The 20,744-nt window shown below is 57.8% G+C and overlaps 8 protein-coding genes and 1 non-coding gene across 9 annotated transcripts; 4 read left to right on the top strand and 5 right to left on the bottom strand.

The window, feature by feature from the left end:
* Positions 1 to 813: 813 nt before the first annotated feature.
* L226DRAFT_491247 (NADH-ubiquinone oxidoreductase) lies at positions 814 to 2,987 on the top strand. Its single transcript, XM_067677351.1, has 6 exons — positions 814 to 897; positions 968 to 1,116; positions 1,176 to 1,339; positions 1,393 to 2,073; positions 2,129 to 2,237; positions 2,299 to 2,987. Exons 1-6 carry the CDS (start codon positions 870 to 872, stop codon positions 2,659 to 2,661), a joined length of 1,494 nt encoding a protein of 497 aa, XP_067532132.1. The 5' UTR covers positions 814 to 869; the 3' UTR covers positions 2,662 to 2,987.
* L226DRAFT_562209 (uncharacterized protein) lies at positions 2,986 to 5,256 on the bottom strand (the record flags this gene model as incomplete). The annotated part of the gene is made up of 4 exons (XM_067683490.1): positions 2,986 to 4,495; positions 4,562 to 4,676; positions 4,857 to 5,010; positions 5,080 to 5,256. 4 exons carry the CDS (start codon positions 5,254 to 5,256, stop codon positions 2,986 to 2,988), a joined length of 1,956 nt encoding a protein of 651 aa, XP_067532131.1.
* A 1,690-nt stretch (positions 5,257 to 6,946) lies between these two features.
* L226DRAFT_512815 (PLP-dependent transferase) lies at positions 6,947 to 8,701 on the top strand. The gene is made up of 5 exons (XM_067678351.1): positions 6,947 to 7,097; positions 7,185 to 7,523; positions 7,578 to 7,592; positions 7,655 to 7,796; positions 7,850 to 8,701. Exons 1-5 carry the CDS (start codon positions 7,039 to 7,041, stop codon positions 8,558 to 8,560), a joined length of 1,266 nt encoding a protein of 421 aa, XP_067532130.1. The 5' UTR covers positions 6,947 to 7,038; the 3' UTR covers positions 8,561 to 8,701.
* Positions 8,630 to 8,717, bottom strand: L226DRAFT_t206. The gene has a single exon. It is a non-coding gene; the product is annotated as a tRNA-Ile (tRNA).
* Positions 8,718 to 8,799: 82 nt separating this feature from the next.
* On the top strand, positions 8,800 to 10,767 carry L226DRAFT_512812 (WD40 repeat-like protein). The gene is made up of 8 exons (XM_067678350.1): positions 8,800 to 9,003; positions 9,067 to 9,127; positions 9,199 to 9,456; positions 9,531 to 9,803; positions 9,856 to 9,945; positions 10,017 to 10,339; positions 10,389 to 10,424; positions 10,476 to 10,767. The coding sequence occupies exons 1-8, from the start codon at positions 8,900 to 8,902 to the stop codon at positions 10,624 to 10,626; spliced, it is 1,296 nt and encodes a 431-aa protein (XP_067532129.1). The 5' UTR covers positions 8,800 to 8,899; the 3' UTR covers positions 10,627 to 10,767.
* On the bottom strand, positions 10,717 to 11,714 carry L226DRAFT_537827 (uncharacterized protein). Its single transcript, XM_067681383.1, has 3 exons — positions 11,493 to 11,714; positions 11,040 to 11,434; positions 10,717 to 10,941 (listed from the first exon to the last, which is right to left on the bottom strand). The coding sequence occupies exons 2-3, from the start codon at positions 11,357 to 11,359 to the stop codon at positions 10,917 to 10,919; spliced, it is 345 nt and encodes a 114-aa protein (XP_067532128.1). The 5' UTR covers positions 11,360 to 11,434; positions 11,493 to 11,714; the 3' UTR covers positions 10,717 to 10,916.
* A 2,209-nt stretch (positions 11,715 to 13,923) lies between these two features.
* Positions 13,924 to 14,543, bottom strand: L226DRAFT_170006 (uncharacterized protein). The gene is made up of 4 exons (XM_067672618.1): positions 14,481 to 14,543; positions 14,178 to 14,422; positions 14,007 to 14,113; positions 13,924 to 13,953 (listed from the first exon to the last, which is right to left on the bottom strand). Exons 2-3 carry the CDS (start codon positions 14,328 to 14,330, stop codon positions 14,027 to 14,029), a joined length of 240 nt encoding a protein of 79 aa, XP_067532127.1. The 5' UTR covers positions 14,331 to 14,422; positions 14,481 to 14,543; the 3' UTR covers positions 13,924 to 13,953; positions 14,007 to 14,026.
* A 473-nt stretch (positions 14,544 to 15,016) lies between these two features.
* Positions 15,017 to 16,732, top strand: L226DRAFT_537825 (uncharacterized protein). Its single transcript, XM_067681382.1, has 6 exons — positions 15,017 to 15,208; positions 15,269 to 15,503; positions 15,563 to 15,579; positions 15,636 to 16,014; positions 16,084 to 16,145; positions 16,203 to 16,732. Exons 1-6 carry the CDS (start codon positions 15,143 to 15,145, stop codon positions 16,611 to 16,613), a joined length of 1,170 nt encoding a protein of 389 aa, XP_067532126.1. The 5' UTR covers positions 15,017 to 15,142; the 3' UTR covers positions 16,614 to 16,732.
* Positions 16,733 to 17,565: 833 nt separating this feature from the next.
* L226DRAFT_169930 (uncharacterized protein) lies at positions 17,566 to 19,847 on the bottom strand. The gene is made up of 3 exons (XM_067672615.1): positions 19,655 to 19,847; positions 19,070 to 19,600; positions 17,566 to 19,017 (listed from the first exon to the last, which is right to left on the bottom strand). Exons 2-3 carry the CDS (start codon positions 19,545 to 19,547, stop codon positions 17,630 to 17,632), a joined length of 1,866 nt encoding a protein of 621 aa, XP_067532125.1. The 5' UTR covers positions 19,548 to 19,600; positions 19,655 to 19,847; the 3' UTR covers positions 17,566 to 17,629.
* Positions 19,848 to 20,744: the final 897 nt, after the last annotated feature.

Genomic DNA, 20,744 nt, shown 5'->3' with positions numbered 1-20,744 from the left:
GATAACACGCTGTGGTTGGCGTGGGTTGCCGTTCGTTCCGTAGATAGTGGATCCTGTACGATGCAGACCAGCCGCAAGAGACACCGAAGCGGGTGCAGAAACGGGTAGGGTGCTCTGGAGCGACTCTGGTAGCATCTGGACGGAGTGCCTTGTCCAGACGCGGACCTGGAGTTGAATATATACATCGCACTCAGGCTAGGAGAAGGTCTGTGAAGTATCAGTAGACTCCGCATTAGGCACAAGATCGACCCTGAATAGAGCGATCTGCACCGTAGCCCGAGGACGTGAAAAACTCTATCGAGAAAACGTGGAATGGGAGCGCGGTCTCTATGAACGGAACATACCTGTCGGACACGCACATGTGGCACATCGTCTTGGCCAGCAGGATCACGCACACGAGGAACGGCATAGGGCACTCTCGCACTATTTCTCTTGAGATACACTTCCCGAGCACACGCTGTCATGTCAATTCTGGAGACGACGGCCTGTGCAAATGCAAGTTTAGCCACTGGCGGTTAAGCAAACGCACAGATGAATGAATACCTGTAAACAACTGGAAGACACACGTCGCCAGATTCCGACACGTTGGTTAGCACCACAACTGTGTTGGGGAGCAGTCTCTTCGATCCCAGTTGTTACTGTCTCTCGCCAAGAACTCGACAGCCTTTCGTTACTTTGCATAGTCAGAGGTGGTCGTGGTCGGGAGGCAAGGACGCGCGCGAGACAAACGCACTGGGCGCCATTCGCCGGTTTGGGCGCCACAACGCAAACAGAGCCAAGCAGTGACCCGGCGTTGTCCGAGCCAGTGAGCGAAGGGGCGACGGTCATCGTCGACGCCGAGCAAACACCCTTCGTCACCGTCCACGACGATGCTCAGACACGCGTCGCCGGCGACACGTATGTCTTCCCTCAGCTCACCCAGGTTGTCAACACATAAATTTACTGACACTTTGGGCCGCTTTTGCAGACATATCGCGGCCATTCCGGGCCAAGCTGCGTCGCTCGTTTGCGACGGTGCAGGACACCCCTGTCCGACGCTACGGTGGCCTCAAGGACCAGGACCGTATTTTCACAAATGCGTACTGCAGACACGACCACGGCATCAAGGGTGCCACGGTGCGTCCCAATCTGAACCTGGCTTCGCTCGAATGACGTGACTAAGCGCGCCGTTCTAGTCTCGCGGCGACTGGCACAAAACCAAGGACATCATCCTCAAGGGCGACTCCTGGATCATCCAGACCATCAAGGACTCGGGTCTTCGTGGGCGTGGAGGTGCTGGTTTCCCTAGTGGTCTCAAATGGAGTTTCATGAACAAGCCGGGCTGGGAGAAGGATCCTCGGTGAGCACTCTCCTCTCTGTTCTCTACCTCCAGCATCCCAACAACACTCCCAGTCCTCGCTACCTCGTCGTCAACGCTGATGAGGGTGAGCCCGGAACCTGCAAAGATCGTGAGATTATGCGCGGCGACCCCCACAAGCTCGTCGAGGGTTGTCTTGTTGCCGGTCGCGCTATGAACGCCAACGCCGCCTACATCTACATCCGTGGTGAATTCTACCAGGAGGCGTCCCACGTCCAGCAGGCCATCAACGAGGCGTACAAGGCCGGCTACCTCGGCAAGAACGCCTGCGGCTCCGGCTACTCTTTCGACGTCTACCTCCACCGCGGCGCTGGTGCTTACATTTGTGGTGAGGAGACCGCGCTCATTGAGTCTCTCGAGGGCAAGCAGGGCAAGCCTCGTCTCAAGCCCCCATTCCCCGCCGACGTTGGTCTCTTCGGTTGCCCGACGACTGTCGCCAACGTCGAGACTGTCGCTGTCGCGCCCACTATCTGCAGACGAGGTGCGAGCTGGTTCGCCGGCTTCGGCCGTGCGCGGAACCAGGGCACGAAGCTCTTCTGTATCTCCGGTCACGTCAACAACCCCTGTGTCGTCGAGGAGGAGATGAGTATCCCGCTCAAGGACCTCATTGAGAAGCACTGTGGCGGTGTCCGTGGCGGCTGGGACAACCTTCTCGGTATCATTCCGGGTGGTAGCTCCGTCCCTGTCCTCCCCATCGACAAGTGCGCAGAAGTGCTGTGAGTGTATACCCCACATCACGGTTAATCCGCATTCGCTCATGTGTGCGCCTAGTATGGACTACGACTCGTTGAAGGACGCACAGTCCGGTCTCGGTACGGGTGCCGTTATCGTCATGGACAAGAGCACCGACATCGTCAAGGCCATCACGCGCTTCGCACACGTACGCCTCTTTCCCTCATTCCCGCTTCCATTCCAGTCTGACCTCCCTGCTCTGCTATCAGTTCTACAAGCACGAGTCCTGTGGCCAGTGCACGCCCTGCCGTGAGGGTACGACCTGGATGATGAACATGATGGACCGCTTCGCCGAGGGCCGCGGCCACCAGCGCGAGATTGACATGCTCCTCGAGCTCACGAAGCAGATCGAGGGCCGCACGATCTGTGCCCTGGGCGACGCCGCGGCGTGGCCGATCCAGGGTCTCATGCGCCACTTCCGCCCGGAGGTGGAGAAGCGCATCACGCAGTTCCGCGCGGAGCATGGCCCGGTGCTGTTTGGTGGCCGGCTGAAGAGCCAGACGGACCCGACGCTCGCGATTCCGGATAATTTGGGCGCGAACTTGCCGGAGGTTGGCGCGCCGAGTGCATAGACGTGCGGGCGGGATGTAGTGGATGTTGTCGTGCGTCGAATATATCGCTTTACATTCTGCTCTTCGTCATTGCTCCCGAATCTTGAAAATTTCATCTTCCGGAGGTAGCTGCATGCAAGCAGCTTATCCTCATGATGCCTTTCAGGGTCCCCGGCGCGGTCGTTCTCCTCTCACCCAGCGAATCTGCTCAGGATACTCGCACAAAGCGAAGTGGGAAATGTGGCTTGTGACAGACGACATACATACTTGATCATCAAAACGAACTGCGCTCTTTGTGCATTTCGCGCTCCTTAAGTACATGTAATCAGAAAACTAACCATGCCCTCAGAGTCCGCAACAACGAAACCGCCTCGGGTCCTCGGTCATGGATCGGTACCGTGACCCCGGGACAGACGTAGAATCCGGCCTGCACGAGTTCCGTGACTCCAGGACAGACGTAGAATCCGACCCGTACGAATTCCACTTCCAGGATGACTCTTCGTTGTCTGCCCGACTCCCTGTTGAACCAGGACTGGTCGGACACTCGTGGCGCGGCTCCAACATGCGGAACTCTTCAACGTCCGTACCCTTCTCCACCTCCTTCCACCAGTCTCGAGGCAAGGAGAGCACAGCTACCTGCTCCCATATCTGAGGCTTGATCAGTTCCTCGATGTCAGTACATTCACAACGGTAGCGGCAGATGAGCAACGCCCGTTGAGGCATGAACCCAGGACAGTCGGGGACCTTCGTCTGCTTCTCCTTAATCTGCGACGATGAACCCGCGTGGCTCGAAGTAGACAGCCATTCACCAAGCAAGAGGATGCGATAGTCGCTCCGAAGCACGCCTTCGGGTATCCCCCGGATGTTGATGCTAGAAATGGCTTCGGCGGGATGCAAGCCTCGATCTGTCGCATTCGTGAGGTCGAGCTTGTACTTTGAGGCGGACTCGGATACAGGGAAGACTGGGGCAACGAAGTACACCGGCCTTCTAGGGGTCTCCTGGGTTTGAGCTTTGAGGGCCTTCGACAGCCTGCCCGTCAATGGTTGCTCGTTTGGGAGAGGCGAATGAACTCTGATGTCTGTTTGGAAGTAGAATCCAAGCCCTTCCTGCGATGGTAGAGGAGGCAGCCGCGATGGTAGAGGAGGCAGCCGCGATGGTAGAGGAGGCAGGTCGTATTCCAGACCTCGCGGGAACGCCTTCGGGAAAGAAGAACGTTCCTCGCGAGCCATGAAGGTGGGTAGGTCCAGGAATGGGCGCCGCGTCGACAATAGGCCGAACCAGTATGGCACCTCGACGCTCATGAGGTCCTCCACAATGAGAGCAGATGCATCCTCCTCCGTTGTCATAGAATCTAATGATATAGCAGACGCCCGGAGTGCTATGCAGAGGGCAACCACGGGATCCACCACGGGTACAAAGTGTCGTAGTTGCAAGCCCAAGGTGATCGCCTGTTCTCGTATGGGCCAGGCTGTGCCACAGTGCAGGTTCCAAGTTTCCGCTGATCTGCACATCGCCGTCGTGAGCAGAGTATGCAGAAGAGCACCACGGTATCGAGCTTGGGGCCCCTGTTCGTCGAGTGGAACCCTGGCATATCCCAGCGTGGGCTGGAACTTTTCAGCGCTCCAGAATTCATATACGAATGTCTGTTTGGCATCTGGTTTCGTTGCTGAGCCCTGCAACGGCGCCGGTTCGAGGACCCGCATACCCTCGGACGCGGCACGTAGTAGAGCTTCTAGAGGGACGACGGCGAATGTGCCCATACCCGGGCCCAAATCCTTCAGGATACAGAGTTTCCACTTGCATTCTGACCTCATCAGTTCTAGAGAGCCGCATTTCTGCGTATCTCTCTGTCCACTGAGTACGAAATTATCAGGACAGGGACGGTAGATGAAGCGATCGCACACGGGTTGAACAACGTACCTGTCTATCCCGCTCTCAGGCTTTGGTAACCAATACTCGCCACAGCCACTATCCCAGCGAGTAATGACCTCGACATAACCCGGATCCGAGCACGCAATCTGGAGGAAGTGCCACCCTGAGGCCAAAAAAGCAGGATACTCTCCAGGTCGTCCGCCCGCATGGCCGGATGGGTTCGGATAAACCAGGTAATGAGTAGCCTTCCTGCACACGAGTCGTAGATTGTGAAGATCGCTCGCCGAGTAGTATCGTTGCGGGAAAGGAAGCTCGACAACGAGGCGGGGCCTTTCTGACTGACCCTTGGAGTCCCGAGGATCCCATTTTGCCGCGCACGCCTTGCAAGCTAGCCAAAGAGTTGTGGCGTCGACTTGAATGGTCATGTCACTTTCCTCGGAGCCGAGGCCTGCTGCCGGATCCTGGTATGCATCTGTTCTCCTGCGATCTTCGTCTGGCTGGAAATCGAGAGCCGGAAAGGGCCAGAGGGAGAGGAACGAGTAACCCATTGGCACACGGTCACGCACCTCTTTGAAGGTGACTAGTCGGTAGGCGAGCGTAGGCAACTCATTGACTGAAGCTTTGAGGCTTTTGTTGCAGTCCACAAGCAGGAAGCTGAGACTTGTCGTCCTTGTGAAGGGCGCCGACTGTCCAAGTGCTAGTTCTTTCAACATGAAATCGGGGGCATTGGCAGGTTTGCGCATGATGTGGAGTGCGGTGTAGGGACTGGTGCGGATTCAGGCTGTATATATAGTGGAAGATGAGCACAGTAACACTGATGACGCCTCGTGCCCGAGGAAGACTTGTGCCACAAGACATAGGATTCAAGTTGTTCGCCACAAACCGTATACCCGAGGAGTCTCGAGGCTTTCGCATGCGGCGCGCTGTATTGTGTACGCCCCACAACTACGCAGTACTCCTATAATGGAAGCTTTTGTGAGGCCACAGGTTGTATGATACCAGTGATCGCCACTTACCGTTCAGGTCACCGGTACCGGAAGAACCTTCGAATATTACTCCAGGGCTGTGGTGACTTACGTCTGGGCGCTGGCTTATCGCGGCGGCGTACTTGGAACACTATCGTGTTAGAGGCACGTATACGGAGATATGTTGCCAGCGCCCTACTCATCGCATCGCCTTCATGTTAGGAGGCGAGTTGCCAAGCCGCATATGAGTCTCGCCACGGAGGGTGACGCGCCCGGGACAAGGCTCGGGCATTTCGAACTCGCTAGTGACAGTGTATTGTTGCGTGAATTATTGTGCGGGTAAAGCAAGATAAAAGACCTGCAAGAGGCAACATGAGCGTCCCCTGAACAACCTGAACAACACGTAGAGACCCCAATACATATTGCAATCTGCCGGTTTATTAAACCGGGGGGTGTACAATATGCCCGGTTTATTCGTGATGTCCTGTAGGCAGCCCTGGGGCGCAATATTTAACTCGACCCTGTATCTAGTAGACGTCAGAAACACATACGCGGGTTTCCAGCTGTCCAGCGTGGGGCTGAGAGCGTGCACAATGTCGCGAATGTTGGCCAGAGCGACGTGAGCGCCGTATGAGCGCCGACGCTGTAGCCCCCACAAGCGCCCGCGCCCATCTTATCGGCTCAGGCGCTAGTCTCCATCTAATCTGGACCCGTTGGGCGCCCCGACGTATGGATTCTCATGCATCCTGTTAGGTACTTTCTTGTGTATGCAGTGCCTCCCACATCTCTATCGAGTTCTACATTCTGAGTCTATTAGAATTTCTGCTGGCACTCCATGGGGTGCCGGTACCTCAAATTCGGAAAATGTACGTCGGAGCGCCCGACCTGTGAGATTAGATAGGATTAGATACGCTGGGTTATCGCATCAAGCGCCCGAAGCGATAAGATCTCGATGGGCGCTTTTGCCGCCGCGCGCCCGTTGCCCTGGCCCACATTCCCGACGTCGCTCTCGCTCTTCCTGGTACACTCGACAGTCCAAAACGCAGCTGCAAGTCGCTGACATGTATAGCATACACTAGCCCAAGTACCATCTGATTAGGAGCACACAAAGGTACGCTATGAATAAACCGGCATATTGCAATACCCCCCGGTTTAATAAACCGGCAGATTGCAATATGGATTATAGACGGCTCACAACACAGACCTTTCCGAGGCGCGGCAGCAGACAGAGTCCTTCCAACAGCGGAGCTAAAACCACGGCGTTTGTGTCCAGAAAACGTTATCCATAGCTCGGTTATAAGGGCACAAGTAGCTAGTATCCATGGCAGAGGGTAAGACGATGAGAGCGAGAGGCAAGTTCCCATTCAAACCACTGGCACCGGGCGAGCGTTCCGGTCTCCCGTCCACGGGCCGCATGCCTTCCGCTTGCCAAGTCAAGTCCGATAAACCTTGTAGCTAAGCGCGATGTCTTTTATCCGCCATGGCTATCTCAAACGCATATATCGCGCTGGACGTTTCTCTCCAACACCATCGCATCTTTGGGGTAGGAGTCAAGTAAGGATGGCTGGAGGACTCGCTTTCCGCCTCTCCGAAGGGATCAAGAACACCGGAAAGCCTCCGTGAGTCCGCCCCAGCACATCCCGAGCTCTCGCCGCCCATCGCGCCACGCTCAGTGACTCACATACTCACTCTTGTGTATTTTACAGAATTCCTCAGGCATACGCATGGGCCGATGCATACCGCGCGACCCCAGAGCGTCCACTGCTCGACATGTCGCAGGGCGTGCCCGGCGTCCCGCCACCCCCGCTCCTCCTCGATGCCCTCGCGAAGGCCGCCGCGGCGCCGACCAGCTGCGGTTACCTCCCGAACGCGGGCGAACCCGCGCTGAGGAGGGCGATGGCGGAGGAGATGAAGGTACGGTATGGCGCGGACGCGGACGTTACTCCGGACGATATGGCGATTACTGCTGGGTGCAATATGGCGTTCGTTGCTGTTGCCATGGCGCTGGCGGATGCGGGAGATGAGGTCATCCTCCCTGTTCCTTGGTAGGCGTAACTCATGTTGGTAGGCTTCCTCTATATGCTAACAACTTCTCGCAGGTACTTCAACCATGAGTGAGTGGTCCTTGACTGAAGCTGTTGGCGCCGTATGCATAGCTGACTTGTCCGCGCGACAGGATGACTTTGACGATGCTCGGGATCAAGCCTGTATTACTGCATACGCTGGCAAAGGAAGGCTTCTTACCTTCTCCCGAACGCTGCGCGGAGCTGGTCAGTCCGAAGACCAAGGCTATCGTCCTCTGCACCCCAAACAACCCGGTACGTCTGCTCACATCCGTTACTATAACGCTCCGCTGACCGAGTGCACCCAGACCGGCGCAATCTATCCTCACAGTCTTCTAGCATCATTCGCCAAGCTCGCACGTGAACGCAACATCGCCCTGGTCGTCGACGAAACATACCGGGATTTCATCACCTCCGGCGTCCCACACCACCTCTTCTCCCCTCCTTCTGCAAGCTCTAACTCGAGCTTGCACGCAGACTGGTCTTGGCGGAGCACCTTCATCCACCTCTTCTCCTTCTCCAAGTCCTACTGCATCCCGGGCCACCGCCTCGGGCTCGTCTGCGCCTCCCCAGAGCTGATTCCCGCCATCAACACCGCGCTCGACAACCTCCAGATCTGCGCCCCGCGCCCGCCACAGGTCGCCCTCGCCCCTCTCATCCCCTCCTTGCGCCCGTTCGTGCGCGAGACGGCGGAGGCGGTTGCCCATCGGCACACGCTGTTCAGGGAGAAGCTCCCGGAGAGGTGGAAGATCGGCTCGCAGGGCGGGTATTATGCCTTTGTGCGCCATCCGTTCAAGGGCGTGCATGCGAACGAGGTGTGTAGGAGGCTGGCGATGGAGATGGGCGTGGTGACGCTCCCGGCGGGATTTTTTGGCCCCAAGGGCGAGGAGGATGCGACGGTGATGGACGAGGATCGGTGGGTGAGGTTTTCGGTGGCGAATGTGGACGATAGAAAGGTCGAGCTGGTGTGCGAGAGGTTGGCGGAGAGCGAAAAGGTGTTTGATTGGGAACTAGATTGACTTATAGCACCTCTTATTTCACAATCAGGACTACGATGACTCTGGGTCACTGCCGAGGACAGCAAAAAGTGGACCCTCCGAGAATCGAACTCGGGACCCTTGCATAGCATAGTGTAACCACATAAGTACAAAGCTCTACCGATTGAGCTAAGGGTCCTCAACCTGTCGTAAGCCAAGTAGTTTACATGTAATGAAGATGGTATGAACGCGACGCGTTCACTTCGCGTCTTCGCCGCCACCGTCGCGCAACTCTTGCTCGTCGCCTCCCTCAATATCTGCTCGTACCTGGCTTGCTTGTCCAATAAAGTCTTTGACTAGTGCTGAAGCGAAACTGGCGCAATGATCCAGACGGGCTTGATACCGGACGCGCACAACGACTTGGTCACAGACGCGTCCTACGACTTCTACGGTCTCCATCTCGCGACATGTAGTCTCGACCAAAGGTGCCTATGATCTTCTGAAACCGGTCTGAGCTACTTGCAAAACTCAACCCCGCTAATCTACAGGGTAAAGGTGTGGCAGCTGCACGAACAAGACGGCTCCTGGTCCGCAGAACATGACTGGAAGGTGCGGACGCGCCACTTACCGCCTTCCTCCCTCTGATTCTCATACCGTGTCAAAACTACCGTGACGTACAGGCGCACGATGCTGCTATCTCAAAAGTCAGCTGGGCGCACCCCGAGTTCGGCACCATCCTCGCCACCGCCTCCTTCGACCGCACCGTCAAAGTGTGGGAGCAGATATCCTCCCCGGACTTCGACAGCACACAGCTGAACGGCGCGGGACACGCAGCATCCTCCAGCTCGACGCGGTGGGAGGAGCGCGCGATTCTCGTCGACGCGAAGGGCACCGTGCGCGCGGTCGAGTTCGCCCCGCAGCACTGGGGACTGAAGTTGGTACGTTCTGCACTCACTCTCTGTCTCTCGTAAGAATATGCGCGATATCAACGCAAAGATCATTGGGCTGTCAGGCGACGATCTCGTCCGACAACTGCCTGCGCATATACGAGTGCCTCGAGCAGCCGTCGCTCGCGTCTTGGGAACTCCTCCAGGAAGTCGACGTTCTCGCTCTTCCGGCGACGACCCCTTCATCGCGCTCGACAGCGCATACAGTGATCAGCGCGACCCCAACGCAGACGTCTGCGGGGCTCGATGGGAACTCGGTCTCAGCGGTCGCACATGCGCTGCAGCAACAGGCGAGCCAGAGCCAGGTGTCAGGCCGGCCAGGGCTTGGGACACGAGAGGTACGTTGCAATCTCGCGACTGTTTCCCTACGGCGTTGCTTATTGGTGGTAGGCGGATGGAGGCTGGTGCATATCGTGGTGTAAGGACAAGTACTGGGGCGAGGTCATCGCGGCAGGGTGCGGGATCGACGGTGTCGTGAAGGTGCGCCCTCTTCCCCTTTTTCAGTATCTCTATCCCTTTCAAATCCTTACATGCACAACCCGTGTACACAGATCATACAACTAAACTCCTCCGGCCGCCCATCCACCCTGCTCTCCCTCAACTCTGCGCCGCCCGCGCCCTCAGACCCGACGTCCAAGGGCCCCTCCACTGCGGCGAACGGGGACGAGGCGGCGAAGACGTACGCGATCACGTCCGTCGCGTGGGCGCCGTCCTGCGGGCGGTCGTACCACCTTATCGCGACCGGCAGCCGGGACGGACATGTGAGGATATGGAGGGTGAGGCCCCCGACGCCGAGTGAGGACTTGGACGGTGAGGGTGAGGAGGGAGAGGGGAAGTGGAGCGCGAGTATCGTAGGGGACTTTGACGATCACAAGTACGTCTGTCTTTGGTTGGGTCGCGTGTGTGCTGACGAATGGGTGTAGGTCGACGGTGGGGAGGGTGGAGTGGAATATCACAGGGTATGTCGGTCTGCGTGCAACGCGTCGAGTGTGCTGACGGTCTATGGCTAGGACGATTCTGTCGTCGGCAGGGAACGACGGGCGTGTACGACTATGGAAGATGACGGCGGGCAACGTGTGGAGACCGGCGGGACACATCAGCGTCGAGCAGGCAGAGGAGCAGCAGGGCGAGGTCGATGCAGACATGGCTGTCGAGGATTGAGAGTTGGGTGTGCATGTACTACTTACCTCAAAGGCCGCGCGTTTCTGCACGGAGCGTGTGGCATTGCAGCAGAAAGGGGATCGAGTATAAGACAGCAGGATGTATTGCAGCGACGAGGATAGCGATGTGAGGGTACAGAGCACGTACAAAACACGAATAAGTATAACAGTGCACGAGAACAGGTAGGTAGCACGAGAAAGCGAGAAACAGCAGGAGTAATGTTCGCCGTAATGGTCCACAGCAAGGCACGGGGATCCGGGAAGCGTTCAAGGTTCTTGTTCTTGTTCTTGTCATCGCAGACGGGGTGCAGGACGGCTGGCCAAACGCAACGCACTCGCGTCAGCCACGTACTTCTGCTGGACGACAACAGCGCAAGACCTGGAAGGAAGGAATGAAGAAGAGGGAACACGCACCTAGTCGTCCACAGATACCACGCCGTCCCGAAACTCGCGAGCATCGCGCACGTCAGGAGCGCGACGAGGAGCGCCATCCGCTTCTCGTACGACGCGGGCACGAACTCCGTCACCGTCCCGAGCGAGCGTCCGCTTTGGCTTTGGCCGGCTGAGGACTCGGAGAGGGAGAGGGAGAGGGCGCGGGACTTGGCACTCGTGTGCAGGCGGGCGGGGCGGGAGCGCGAGCGCGAGGGCGGAGCGCGCATGCGGTAGGAGCCTTTCTCGAGCGAGATGGAGGGCGAGGCTTGTGCGACGCGGATGGAGGGGAGTGGGAAGGGCATGGTGGGTGTCTGGGTGCCTTGTCTGAGATCTTACAGGCGGAAAGTTGGGGGGACAAGGTATACTTCGGAGCGAGGCTGACAGAGAGTCATTTCGGGTCTCTCACGGATTGACGATGCGACAGGGTATACGCACAAGGGACCACAAGTCTTGGCTAAGCAGGCATTCCACAGTCTGCGAGAGCAATCGTACTGTGTCGCGAACGCGACTAGTCTGTCGAACTTGAAAGATGGGTTGGAGTCCGTTGGACGTCTTCTATGACCGTGCCTACTCCCGGAATAGCGGCGAGCTCGAGCAGCTCACAATTTAGCAGATACGTTCAGTTTGATCGTCGTGCCCCGTACCAGTTGCAGAAGGAGCAGTGAGTAGTGTTGCCGTGGAGTCAGAGCACTTCGGAGTGCACTCCACTCCGCTCTGGCGGCATCTCGGCGACCATCACTCCAGCTCACTCCGGAGCGTGCTGGAGTGCCAGATATGGTAAACGGATCACCGGCAAACCAGGGTGTAGCGCCCAAGCAGATGGCGGGTTTGTCCAACGCGGTCACGTTTTGAACGCGACACGACTGTTGTGGACGCGTTTGCAAGTGTTCAGCCCGTAGAAACGTCTGAATAATGCGTAATTACATTGTTTTATTTGTACAGTGTGTTCATCTATGAGAACCTGACCGTTACGAGTCCGTGTACTCGGGCAATTCAACATCATTGGCTCCCTACCCCCTCCAAGCAGGGAAGTTGGCATCCTGACCGCCGAGGCTCAATCTGATCGAAGCAAGAAGCTTGATATTATTCTTCTGTGTTGATTTAGATAAGTGCATGTCTGCGCAACTCAGCCTCATGAGCCTCAGACAAAATCCGAGATGATCAGGACCAACTGCTGGAACCAGCCTCATTCTACATAGCTTCGCGTCGTAAATACCTCACATCACCTTGTAAAATGCGTACTCAATATACTTCTACCAAGTTGGCTGCGACATAACATCTTTGAGGGATGGGTATGGCTTGGAGTTAACCCGGTATGCAATGTGCTATTGATTGCATATAAAGGAACACATATATGTACCTAAACGGAACGTTTCGACATCTGAGCCTCTCACCCATCTCTATGGGACTAAAACACACATTTTTGGCAACACTGTGCTTGCCTACAGGTTGTCGTCCCTCTTCCAAGCTGCAAGTCCAGCATCCTGGCCTCACAGTGAGGCCATCACGTGATGACTCCGGAGTGACTCCGAGTTACTCTGGGGTGCATCGGAGTTTGATAGGCGACACTCCAGAGCGACTCCGACTCCACTCCACGGCAACACTAGCAGTGAGTACCGAGGGACCAAGCTCAAGATGATGGTAGTGTGCAAGGTCAAACGAGCTCGGCCGGCACGGGCGCTCGAAGCTTGCCAACTGATCGGAATCCGCACCCTCAAACAAAACCATGTATACTCTCACCTTCCGCGTATGCAATGTGTGCAGTTCATAGATTAATATTAATAGTAGCCGCGACCACGAAAATGAATTCGAACTCTCGTGAAACACTATACCAAACACCCCACCCACTATCTTGCCTGCGATTCGCCGACTCCATCCTGTCCAAGCTGTTCAAGATGTTCCAGCGCAGATTTGACGTCACGGCTCTGCAGACAGTCTGAGTCCCCGCTGCATTTGTAGTAATACACGAAGTACACATAGGCATAAAGATCCTTGTAACTTGAAGCCAGCAGTGTCTTCGCGCAAGCTTCCACGAGCTGTCACGGTCTGTGGAATTGCCCGGTGTCGACGTAAAACTCCTCCCCGGAACGTGTGCGATCAACCAAGAACTCTCGGGAGGCCGCGTGCAGGATGCGGACGGTGGATTTGTGGTTGTCCCGCTCGTAGAAGAAGACGGAACGGAGTCCCTCGTTGGTAAGCTTGCAGTATGTCGTCAGCCCACGAATGCACCACTCGCAAAGCCGCTATAATGCTTGTTTGCCTATGGGCCATGACGACGAGGCGAACCCTCCCCCCTTGGGTGCGGGTCCACGCCCACGCTCCGCCATCCCGAGACTTCAACGCCTGCGCAGATGGTATAGCTATACCGCGGCCCTGCTCTGCTATCAGTAAGCACTAGCACCATCCCCCCCTCCCCGGGTCCCTGTTCCCTGCAGCAGCACAGTACAACGCACAACGCACCTCCCGTTCCGAATCCAGCTCCCGCAGCACTCCTTCACAGTACAGAATCGCGCTTGCATGGACTTCGCGGTAATGCGTTTGGCGTTTGGCTCCTATTACCGGCTGGGCGATGGTGCCATGGACGGCTTCGTGAGGTCGCGAGAAGAGAGATATCAGCAGCGGCAGTGTCAGTGCCAGTGCCAGTGTCAGTGCCAGAGCTTGGCCTGCAGCGGACTGCGGCACACCGGGGAAGCGAGAGAAGGTTCAAGGGGGGGAGGGGGGGAGGGGGCCGAGTACAGAGGACGTCGGAGGACGAGTAGAGGCAGCGAAGGCGTCCGCGTTGGTGTGAGTCATGCGATTCGCGATCACAAGGGCTAAGGACTTCCGAGAGGTGGCAACTGTTTGAGGGGCCGCCGACAGACTTGGGACGTTCGTGTTCCCGTATGCTGCGAGTACTCTGTCAGGTTTCAGACGAGTGCTTGGGGATATGAGGAAAAGAGGCCCGCGTACTAGTTGTACATCGCCTAAGCCTAGTACGCATTGAGACGCGTCCCAGGGGAGGGGGGAGGTCTAACGAACAGATGGACATCTTCGCTCTCAGCACCTGTCCGCCGGGGCTACCACAGTCGTGAGTGAACGTTGTCACACTCGGATGCACGGACTCGAACAATTCGAACTTACTAAGATCGCCGTCCACTGCTGACGAGCGGGTAAGGGACTCGGCGTGCGCAGACGACGGAGTTCCGTGGCTGCGGCGGCAATAACAAGATGCAATTGACAAACCGTAGGGTGCATTTGGCTTCGAGGGGTCCTTCTCCTGTAGTATGGAAACATTTGAAGGGTCGAGGATCCCGCGGGGTGCGCTCGCTTGCTGCAGAGTCGAGTGTGAGCTGTAGCCTTCCTTGCTCGCGTCAGTGTCTCATCATCTGCCGTCGTCAACATCAGTGAGCGAGCTCCCAAGGTACCTTACCGGCAAAGACTCGCCTGGAACACGCTCCACGTCGACTATTGACGTTGGTCGCGCGATACGCGGCGCATTCAGCCATGCATGCCAGCGTAGCACTACGCAGGAGTCACGCCAGTCGGCTGCGCAGAAGTCGCTTCCAGGGTCTATAGCACTGGCAAAGCAGCGGTAGCTGAGCAAGACGCAATACCATTGCTTGACTCATACTGTACCTTCCGCCCCGCCTCCAGAGTCTTCAGCTCCTTCCTAACTGCAGCCTCCTTGTGAGCCTTCGCCTCCTTCACGCGGGCGAGCGCGTTATCGAGATGCTACCAGTAGTGCTCTGCGGGGTCTTGCGCATGTCATTCGCCTTGTCCATCTCATATCGCGATGGTGTTGACCGTCTTGTGCAGCTCGGACGAGACTCGAGGGAGTCGTTTGGAAGTGCAGGTGGTGGTCACAGTTGGAGGACACCAGACGCCAGCCAGGCGACATTCTGGCCCCCCCGGTCCGCTGAGTCTGGAATCGCGAGTGGCACTTTTGCTCCACTGCGGCAGGTCTACTTACTTACGGTCCCGCCAGTCACGGTCCACGCATGCTACGGTCTGCTGCAGCTGCAGCCAGCCTCTCTCGCGTCGTATATATACCATCCCATCTTCTCTACGAACGCTCATCTCACCATCGAGTCCCCCGGTACTTCACCATGAGCGAGAGCACTAGCACTCCCACTACTGCAACCGCCGCTACTGGCACGGCGCCATCGAGCACTGTAAGTGCTAATGCTGAGAAGCCAGTCGAACAAAATGAACAAACTTCCTCCATCTGGAAGGGCTCCGAACGCGGTCGTGGTCGTGGTCGAGGCCGTGGTCGTGGGCGCGGCTACTATCGTTACTACCGTCGTGGCAAGAGCAGCGCTCCTGCCCAAGGTAGCGGCGAAGGTGAAACCGCGAAGTCTGCAGAAGAGGAAAAAATCAAGGTTGCCGACGCAGGTCAGTCCTCGGGAGGCAACCGCGGCCCTCGCAAGCAGTGGAAGGAATACACGCCAAAGCCGAAGCTCACGCACTGTAAGTCGACCCCTCGTATCCCTGGCCTACGCTCACCGTGACATTTTACTCCCGGATAGTCCTCTGTATCCCGCTGGTAAGCGACACTCCGCGCTCTCACTCGAAGTATGGTAAAGCTAACGGAAGACGTAGGGCCACAACCCCGCATTCCGCGAGTCTCTGTCCAAGGTCACAGACGCACTCCTCGCAGCAGACCCGCCCATCCCGGGACTTGATCCCTCCATCGTCATGAATGCGCGCCGCATGCACTTTACCATCGGGGTCATGTCCCTCCACCGGCCGTCGCCCACCGACCCCGCCGCGCCTGTCCGGACGCTCGACGAGGCGAAGCAGGTGCTGGACGAGCTGCGTCCAAAGATCCAGACAATGCTCAACGGGGAGCGACTGCGCGTCGCGCTCGACAACATGGACATCATGTGGCCGTACCGAGGAAACCCAGAGAATGCGAACGTCATGTGGATCGGGCCTAGCGCGGCCGCGTCAACGACTGAACGCTTCATGGCCGTCGGGAGTAAGTCTAACCACCATGTTCTCGGGAATCTGCTCGCAGAGACAGCGGCTGACATGGACACTGCTGCAGAGCTTATACAAGGAGCGTTCAAGGACGCGGGCTTGCTCATCGACGCGGACCGCCCGCTCAAGGTGAGCGTTTTTTTTTTCCCGCTGACGGTGTCAGTCAGTGGTTGACGTGCTTGTCAGCTCCACTGTACGGTTGTCAACTCGATCTACCGCACGCCCCGACAGCGCTTCCGAAAGCCGTTCTCGTACCCCTCCATCCTCGCGTCTGAGGCTATCAAGTCTATCCTAGTCCCGGACGATGTCTCGGATGCGGAAGAATCAGACACGTTGGAGAGTGAGGAGCAGGACGAGCAGGATGAGCAGGGCGAGAAGGATGAGGAGGATGAGGAGGATGAAAAGGACGAGAAGGACGAGAAGGACGAGAAGGACGAGAAGGACTCGGACGACAAGCCCAAGGCGCAGAAGCGGAAGAAAGGCCCCATGAATGTCGACCTCGGAGAATGGGAGGTCGACGAGCTCCAAATCTGCGAGATGGGGAGCTACGGGGCCGAGGGCGAGTACAACGCCGTCGCGCGCATCCCCTTGGCCTGAGTCTTCCAGGAGGAGTCCTGTTTGCAAGTCGGAATCACGGAATCATTGTATCGAGTATCTTGGATCGGATATCGTGAATGCATGGAACAGTTTTAATCTCAATGGAGGAGAATCTCGGAATGACATAAATTGATGTTAGATATTCAGACTGCTCATGTGAAGTATGTTCAGCCTAGTGGTGGCGTTCTCGTCAGGGAGGCTGGAATGTGCAAGTCGACCATCGCATCTGAGTTTGTGATTCATGAAACGACTCAGAAGACAGCCATCTTGGAGCGTCTTTCTTCAATTGCGGCGGTGTATCAAACTTAAACTCTTAAGATTTGAAAAAGTTCTCTATGATTGCCTCCCGGCTTGAGCCTTGCGCGGTCGCAGTCAGCTTTGCTCGGGCCTCAGGCCTGTTGTCCCCACCGCTCGGGTGAGTCGCACGCGCTACTCTAATTCTCTCGAGTAAACGGAAAGTCTACGAGGGAGAAATGTCAACCAGCTAGGTAAAATTAAATGGAGTCTTCCACTGGTAACTTGTAGGAAGTTGTGGTTGTGGCTGGCCGCTACATAACTCGCCCGACTTGTCTTCAACTTGAATGCAACGACAGACACTGGCAATGGACACTGAGCACGTTTCGGTATGCCATTCGATTTCACTGAGCTGAGCAAATGGAGATCGTGAGGAGGAGTACATTAGCGGAGCAGGAAAGAAAAGTAAGTGGTAATGCGCTCAGTAAAAGCAGTCAGTCAGTCGGTATGGTCGGTATGGTCGGTATGCGAGCATCAAGGGTCGAGGGTCGAGAGAGAGAGTCAAGTCCGTGCGGTAGTAGTACAGTGCTACAGAGTCCCATAAGCCAAGCAGCGGTGCACGGAGTACGCGGAGCGAGCGAACTTAGTACGTAGGTAGGTAGGTGGGTAAGTACGTAGATAGATGGTATGCATACGTTTACGTGAGGCAGAATAGTCAAGAAGTGCGCAAGTACGGACATCAAAGGTAGACATGAGTAGGAGCGAAGGCGACGCACTGAGGATCATGGCTCGTGCCCGATGACCGACACCCTCGAGTCGTTCCTCGAGGTGCTAACCACAGGCTCAGACACAGGGACCAACGCCGGCGGCGGCGCAGCGACATGGTGCTGATGATGCTCGTGTCCGCTCTCATGCGACCGCCGCCGCTCGTCGCCAGCAGACGGCCCCGGGCTGCTCATCCCGCTCACCCTCCGGCTCCTCGCAGCGGTCCCCACGCCCGCCATACTCACCGGCGTCTGCGGCATGTCCATCTCCCCGAACTCACCGACAGCGGCAGCGGCAGCGATGTCCGCCGAGTCGCGCACAGGGGAGCCTGAGCCCGAGAGCGACCGATGGTGCCCGTGTGCAGACAGGAGCGGGGTGTCGACCCCCGGTCCACCGCTCTGCGTCCGATGGTGCATCGACCGCGGGGAGTCCGCCCGGCGAGCAGACCGCGGCGGCGGCGAGAGCAGCGCCCCGTCGAAGTCCGCCCCGCTGTCCACGAGCGTCGCCCGGCGGTCCTCGCCCCACGGGTCAAAGTACCCGCGCTGGGGCGTGTCTGGGGTATCGGGGACACCGCCATGGGTCGGGGTACCAATCTTGCCAAACTCGTCCAGCTTTGCCCCCGCGCCCTCGTACTCAAAGTAGCTCCCGACGCGCGTCGTCGCCGTGTCGTCCGTGTACGACGAGTCCATGTTGCTCCGCTGCCGCCGCTTGTACGCCTCGAACCGGCGCTGCCGCAGCTCGTCTTCGCTCGGCTCCCCGCCGTGCGCCTTCATCGGCGTGAGCTGGTACCCGAGCTCGTTGAACACCCACGCTCCGCCCTTGTCCAGCCCGTACGGGTTGTCCCCGCCCTCGAGCGCCGCGGCCTTGGCGCGCTCCCGGTTGAACTTGCGCCGCATGTACGCCCAGCGCGCGCCGAATAGCGCGACGCACAGCCCGAAGAAGCCCAAGAGCCCGATGAGCACCGCGATGCCCACCGAGAGGCCCTTGCCTTTGCTCGGGGTGGTCGTCGATGTGCTGCCCCCAAGGGACTTCTTGAGCACGCGCACGGTGTGGAACTCGTCCGCGGCGACGGCGGGGTCCGTCAAGTTCAGGAGCCCGAGCCGCGGCCGGACGTTCTCGATCGAGTCCTCGTTCTCCGACACTACGGGGAAGCTGCCGTTGGCAAACGGGGGGTCGTATGCGAGCACGGTGTACGTGTTGCGGAGGAAGGGCACGCCGAGAATCATGTCCGTGAGCTGCAGCTGCAGCCCGGGGAACTGCGACGGCGTCTGGATCACGCCGATGCAGTTTTCCGAGGTCGCGTCGTTGGGAGGGAAGTACGACATGTCGAGCGGGTGCAGCGGGATCTCGGTGCGTCCGTCGAGCTGGATCGTGACGTTGATCGGGGTCGTGCATGGTAGGTAGACTGCACGCACATCAGTATCCCGACCGATTTAGACACATGGAAGGGAACTTACAGTTTCCGTCTGCTGCTGGGCTGATGCCCAGCGCGCCATAGATTCCATTCGCGATGGCGTTCGTCGTGATGATGAGCGGGACGCCCGAGTCGAGGATCGCAGTCGGGGTGCTCAGTCCACTCGCAGACTGGGGTAGGGTCACCGGCTTCTTCACACCATCGACGTAGACGTTGATGGCGCGCACAGAGGCTTGCCACCACTGCGGGCCGTTCCCGCTCGACGCGATCACGTTCGCGTACTCGATTTTGCTGGGGTCGGGAACGAGGTCTGGTGGGTGCTTGCCGATGCCGAGCACGGATGGTATACGGTCGGAGCCTGGACGCTCGAGGGCGAGGCCGAAGAAACGCGCTCCGGGGGCGGTGGAGACGGGTGTGATGCTGAAGAGGTTAGAGGAGAGGGATGCGCCGTCGGGCGCGTCAGATTCCGTGGGCGGAATTTGTTGTGCAATGAGGGAGTTGGCGGGGAGTGCGAGACCCATCACGCCGGTGAAGCTCGATGAGAGTGGTTCGTTATTTACATTAGCAGCTGAGACTGTGTGCAAATTGTGGTCAGTCGGATGCAGAGACGAGGAGCGAGAGGACGTACTAAGTGCTTGGTTGTTGATGTCGTATCCTCCGAGCTGGACGGTGTCCCATACGATGGGACCATCGACCTCACCCTCGGCGTATGTGATCTGGACGGTTCTGCCGGTCGATGTTGAACCGGACGCGTCATATTTGCTGCCGCCGACTTGGCCACAGAGGGAGGAGGAGCATGATGTGGATGTTATCCACTGCGGAAGAGAAGGTCAGTACGCGTGTCCGGAATATTCGGATATGAGGATGGCAGTTCGGGATGCATGTAGAAAACGCAGGTCCATTACGGTCGCGGCGGACGCACTCAGAAGTTACCATACTCGTGCGACCCCGGGAACATCGCAGTCATGCCAGTAAGGCAAGTCGTTTACCCCCTCAGCCCCATCCGAGATCGCGCCGTGATCCTCCCGAGTAACGAGCTCATGACGAAAGACGGGATCCGGCCGCGACGTAACAAGCATTCCGCGTGAGTAAGGCAACTCGAGGCGAACGCGTTCAGGACGCGGGTCCGAGGGACAGTGCGCCGTGCTGATATTCGACGAGCACGACGGGGACGCCATCAACGACAGCGAACGTGTGCGGATGGGGAGAGGGGAAGGCAATGCCATAGTTTGCGACGGCGCTAGGCCTGCAAGGTGTGCCTTGTCTGCGGAGAGACTTAGCAGAGTGGTCCACGAGGTGACCCAGGACAGTAGCACGTCAAGTTGACCCATGCTTGAAGTCATCCTGAATGTGCAGAATGGCCACTTTGAACACGGACATTCATCCAAAGCGAGAACGTGGAGGACGACATGGAGAGCGGCAGGCGTCCACCACAGTCTGTCACAGCGATCTTGTCAGCGCACGGTGTGCTCAGACACGCTCTTCGCCCGCCTCCTCCCTTCTACGACCGACGCGAGCGCCATGTCGACGCTGCTGTCTTTGGTCTTGACGAGACGGACGCGCTCCAGATGGCGGTTACGCCCTTTCAGCAACCCTACACCAACCACTACGCATGCACCTTCTCGAGATCACGGAGCTCCTGACTTGGAACGAACTCGTGGTCTTCCGCGAGCTCGTCAAATCGCTACGTTCAAAGCGATGATTTCGGTATGAGAGGT

The sequence above is a fragment of the Lentinus tigrinus genome (genome assembly GCF_003813185.1).
Source record: "Lentinus tigrinus ALCF2SS1-7 unplaced genomic scaffold L226scaffold_28, whole genome shotgun sequence".
In the NCBI taxonomy this organism is placed as follows: domain Eukaryota; kingdom Fungi; phylum Basidiomycota; class Agaricomycetes; order Polyporales; family Polyporaceae; genus Lentinus; species Lentinus tigrinus.
This window is presented reverse-complemented; position numbering and strand designations above follow the sequence as displayed.

Bases quoted from the DNA above. Each gene is read 5' to 3' on its own strand.
- L226DRAFT_491247 (XM_067677351.1), top strand. From the start codon at position 870: ATGCTCAGACACGCGTCGCCGGCGACAC. The intron at 1,117-1,175 runs GTGCGTCCCAAT...GCGCCGTTCTAG, and splicing joins ACGGCATCAAGGGTGCCACG to TCTCGCGGCGACTGGCACAA. The intron at 2,238-2,298 runs GTACGCCTCTTT...CTCTGCTATCAG, and splicing joins CCATCACGCGCTTCGCACAC to TTCTACAAGCACGAGTCCTG.
- L226DRAFT_512815 (XM_067678351.1), top strand. From the start codon at position 7,039: ATGGCTGGAGGACTCGCTTTCCGCCTCTCCGAAGGGATCAAGAACACC. The intron at 7,098-7,184 runs GTGAGTCCGCCC...TGTATTTTACAG, and splicing joins AAGAACACCGGAAAGCCTCC to AATTCCTCAGGCATACGCAT. The intron at 7,797-7,849 runs GTACGTCTGCTC...GAGTGCACCCAG, and splicing joins TCTGCACCCCAAACAACCCG to ACCGGCGCAATCTATCCTCA.
- L226DRAFT_512812 (XM_067678350.1), top strand. From the start codon at position 8,900: ATGATCCAGACGGGCTTGATACCGGACGCGCACAACGACTTGGTCACA. The intron at 9,457-9,530 runs GTACGTTCTGCA...TTGGGCTGTCAG, and splicing joins AGCACTGGGGACTGAAGTTG to GCGACGATCTCGTCCGACAA. The intron at 9,946-10,016 runs GTGCGCCCTCTT...CCGTGTACACAG, and splicing joins GGATCGACGGTGTCGTGAAG to ATCATACAACTAAACTCCTC.
- L226DRAFT_537827 (XM_067681383.1), bottom strand. From the start codon at position 11,359: ATGCCCTTCCCACTCCCCTCCATCCGCGTCGCACAAGCCTCGCCCTCC. The intron at 10,942-11,039 runs GTGCGTGTTCCC...GCGTTTGGCCAG, and splicing joins TGGTATCTGTGGACGACTAG to CCGTCCTGCACCCCGTCTGC.
- L226DRAFT_170006 (XM_067672618.1), bottom strand. From the start codon at position 14,330: ATGTTTCCATACTACAGGAGAAGGACCCCTCGAAGCCAAATGCACCCT. The intron at 14,114-14,177 runs GTAAGTTCGAAT...CGACTGTGGTAG, and splicing joins AGCAGTGGACGGCGATCTTA to CCCCGGCGGACAGGTGCTGA.
- L226DRAFT_537825 (XM_067681382.1), top strand. From the start codon at position 15,143: ATGAGCGAGAGCACTAGCACTCCCACTACTGCAACCGCCGCTACTGGC. The intron at 16,015-16,083 runs GTAAGTCTAACC...ACACTGCTGCAG, and splicing joins ACGCTTCATGGCCGTCGGGA to AGCTTATACAAGGAGCGTTC. The intron at 16,146-16,202 runs GTGAGCGTTTTT...CGTGCTTGTCAG, and splicing joins ACGCGGACCGCCCGCTCAAG to CTCCACTGTACGGTTGTCAA.
- L226DRAFT_169930 (XM_067672615.1), bottom strand. From the start codon at position 19,547: ATGGGTCTCGCACTCCCCGCCAACTCCCTCATTGCACAACAAATTCCG. The intron at 19,018-19,069 runs GTAAGTTCCCTT...ATGTGCGTGCAG, and splicing joins CCCAGCAGCAGACGGAAACT to TCTACCTACCATGCACGACC.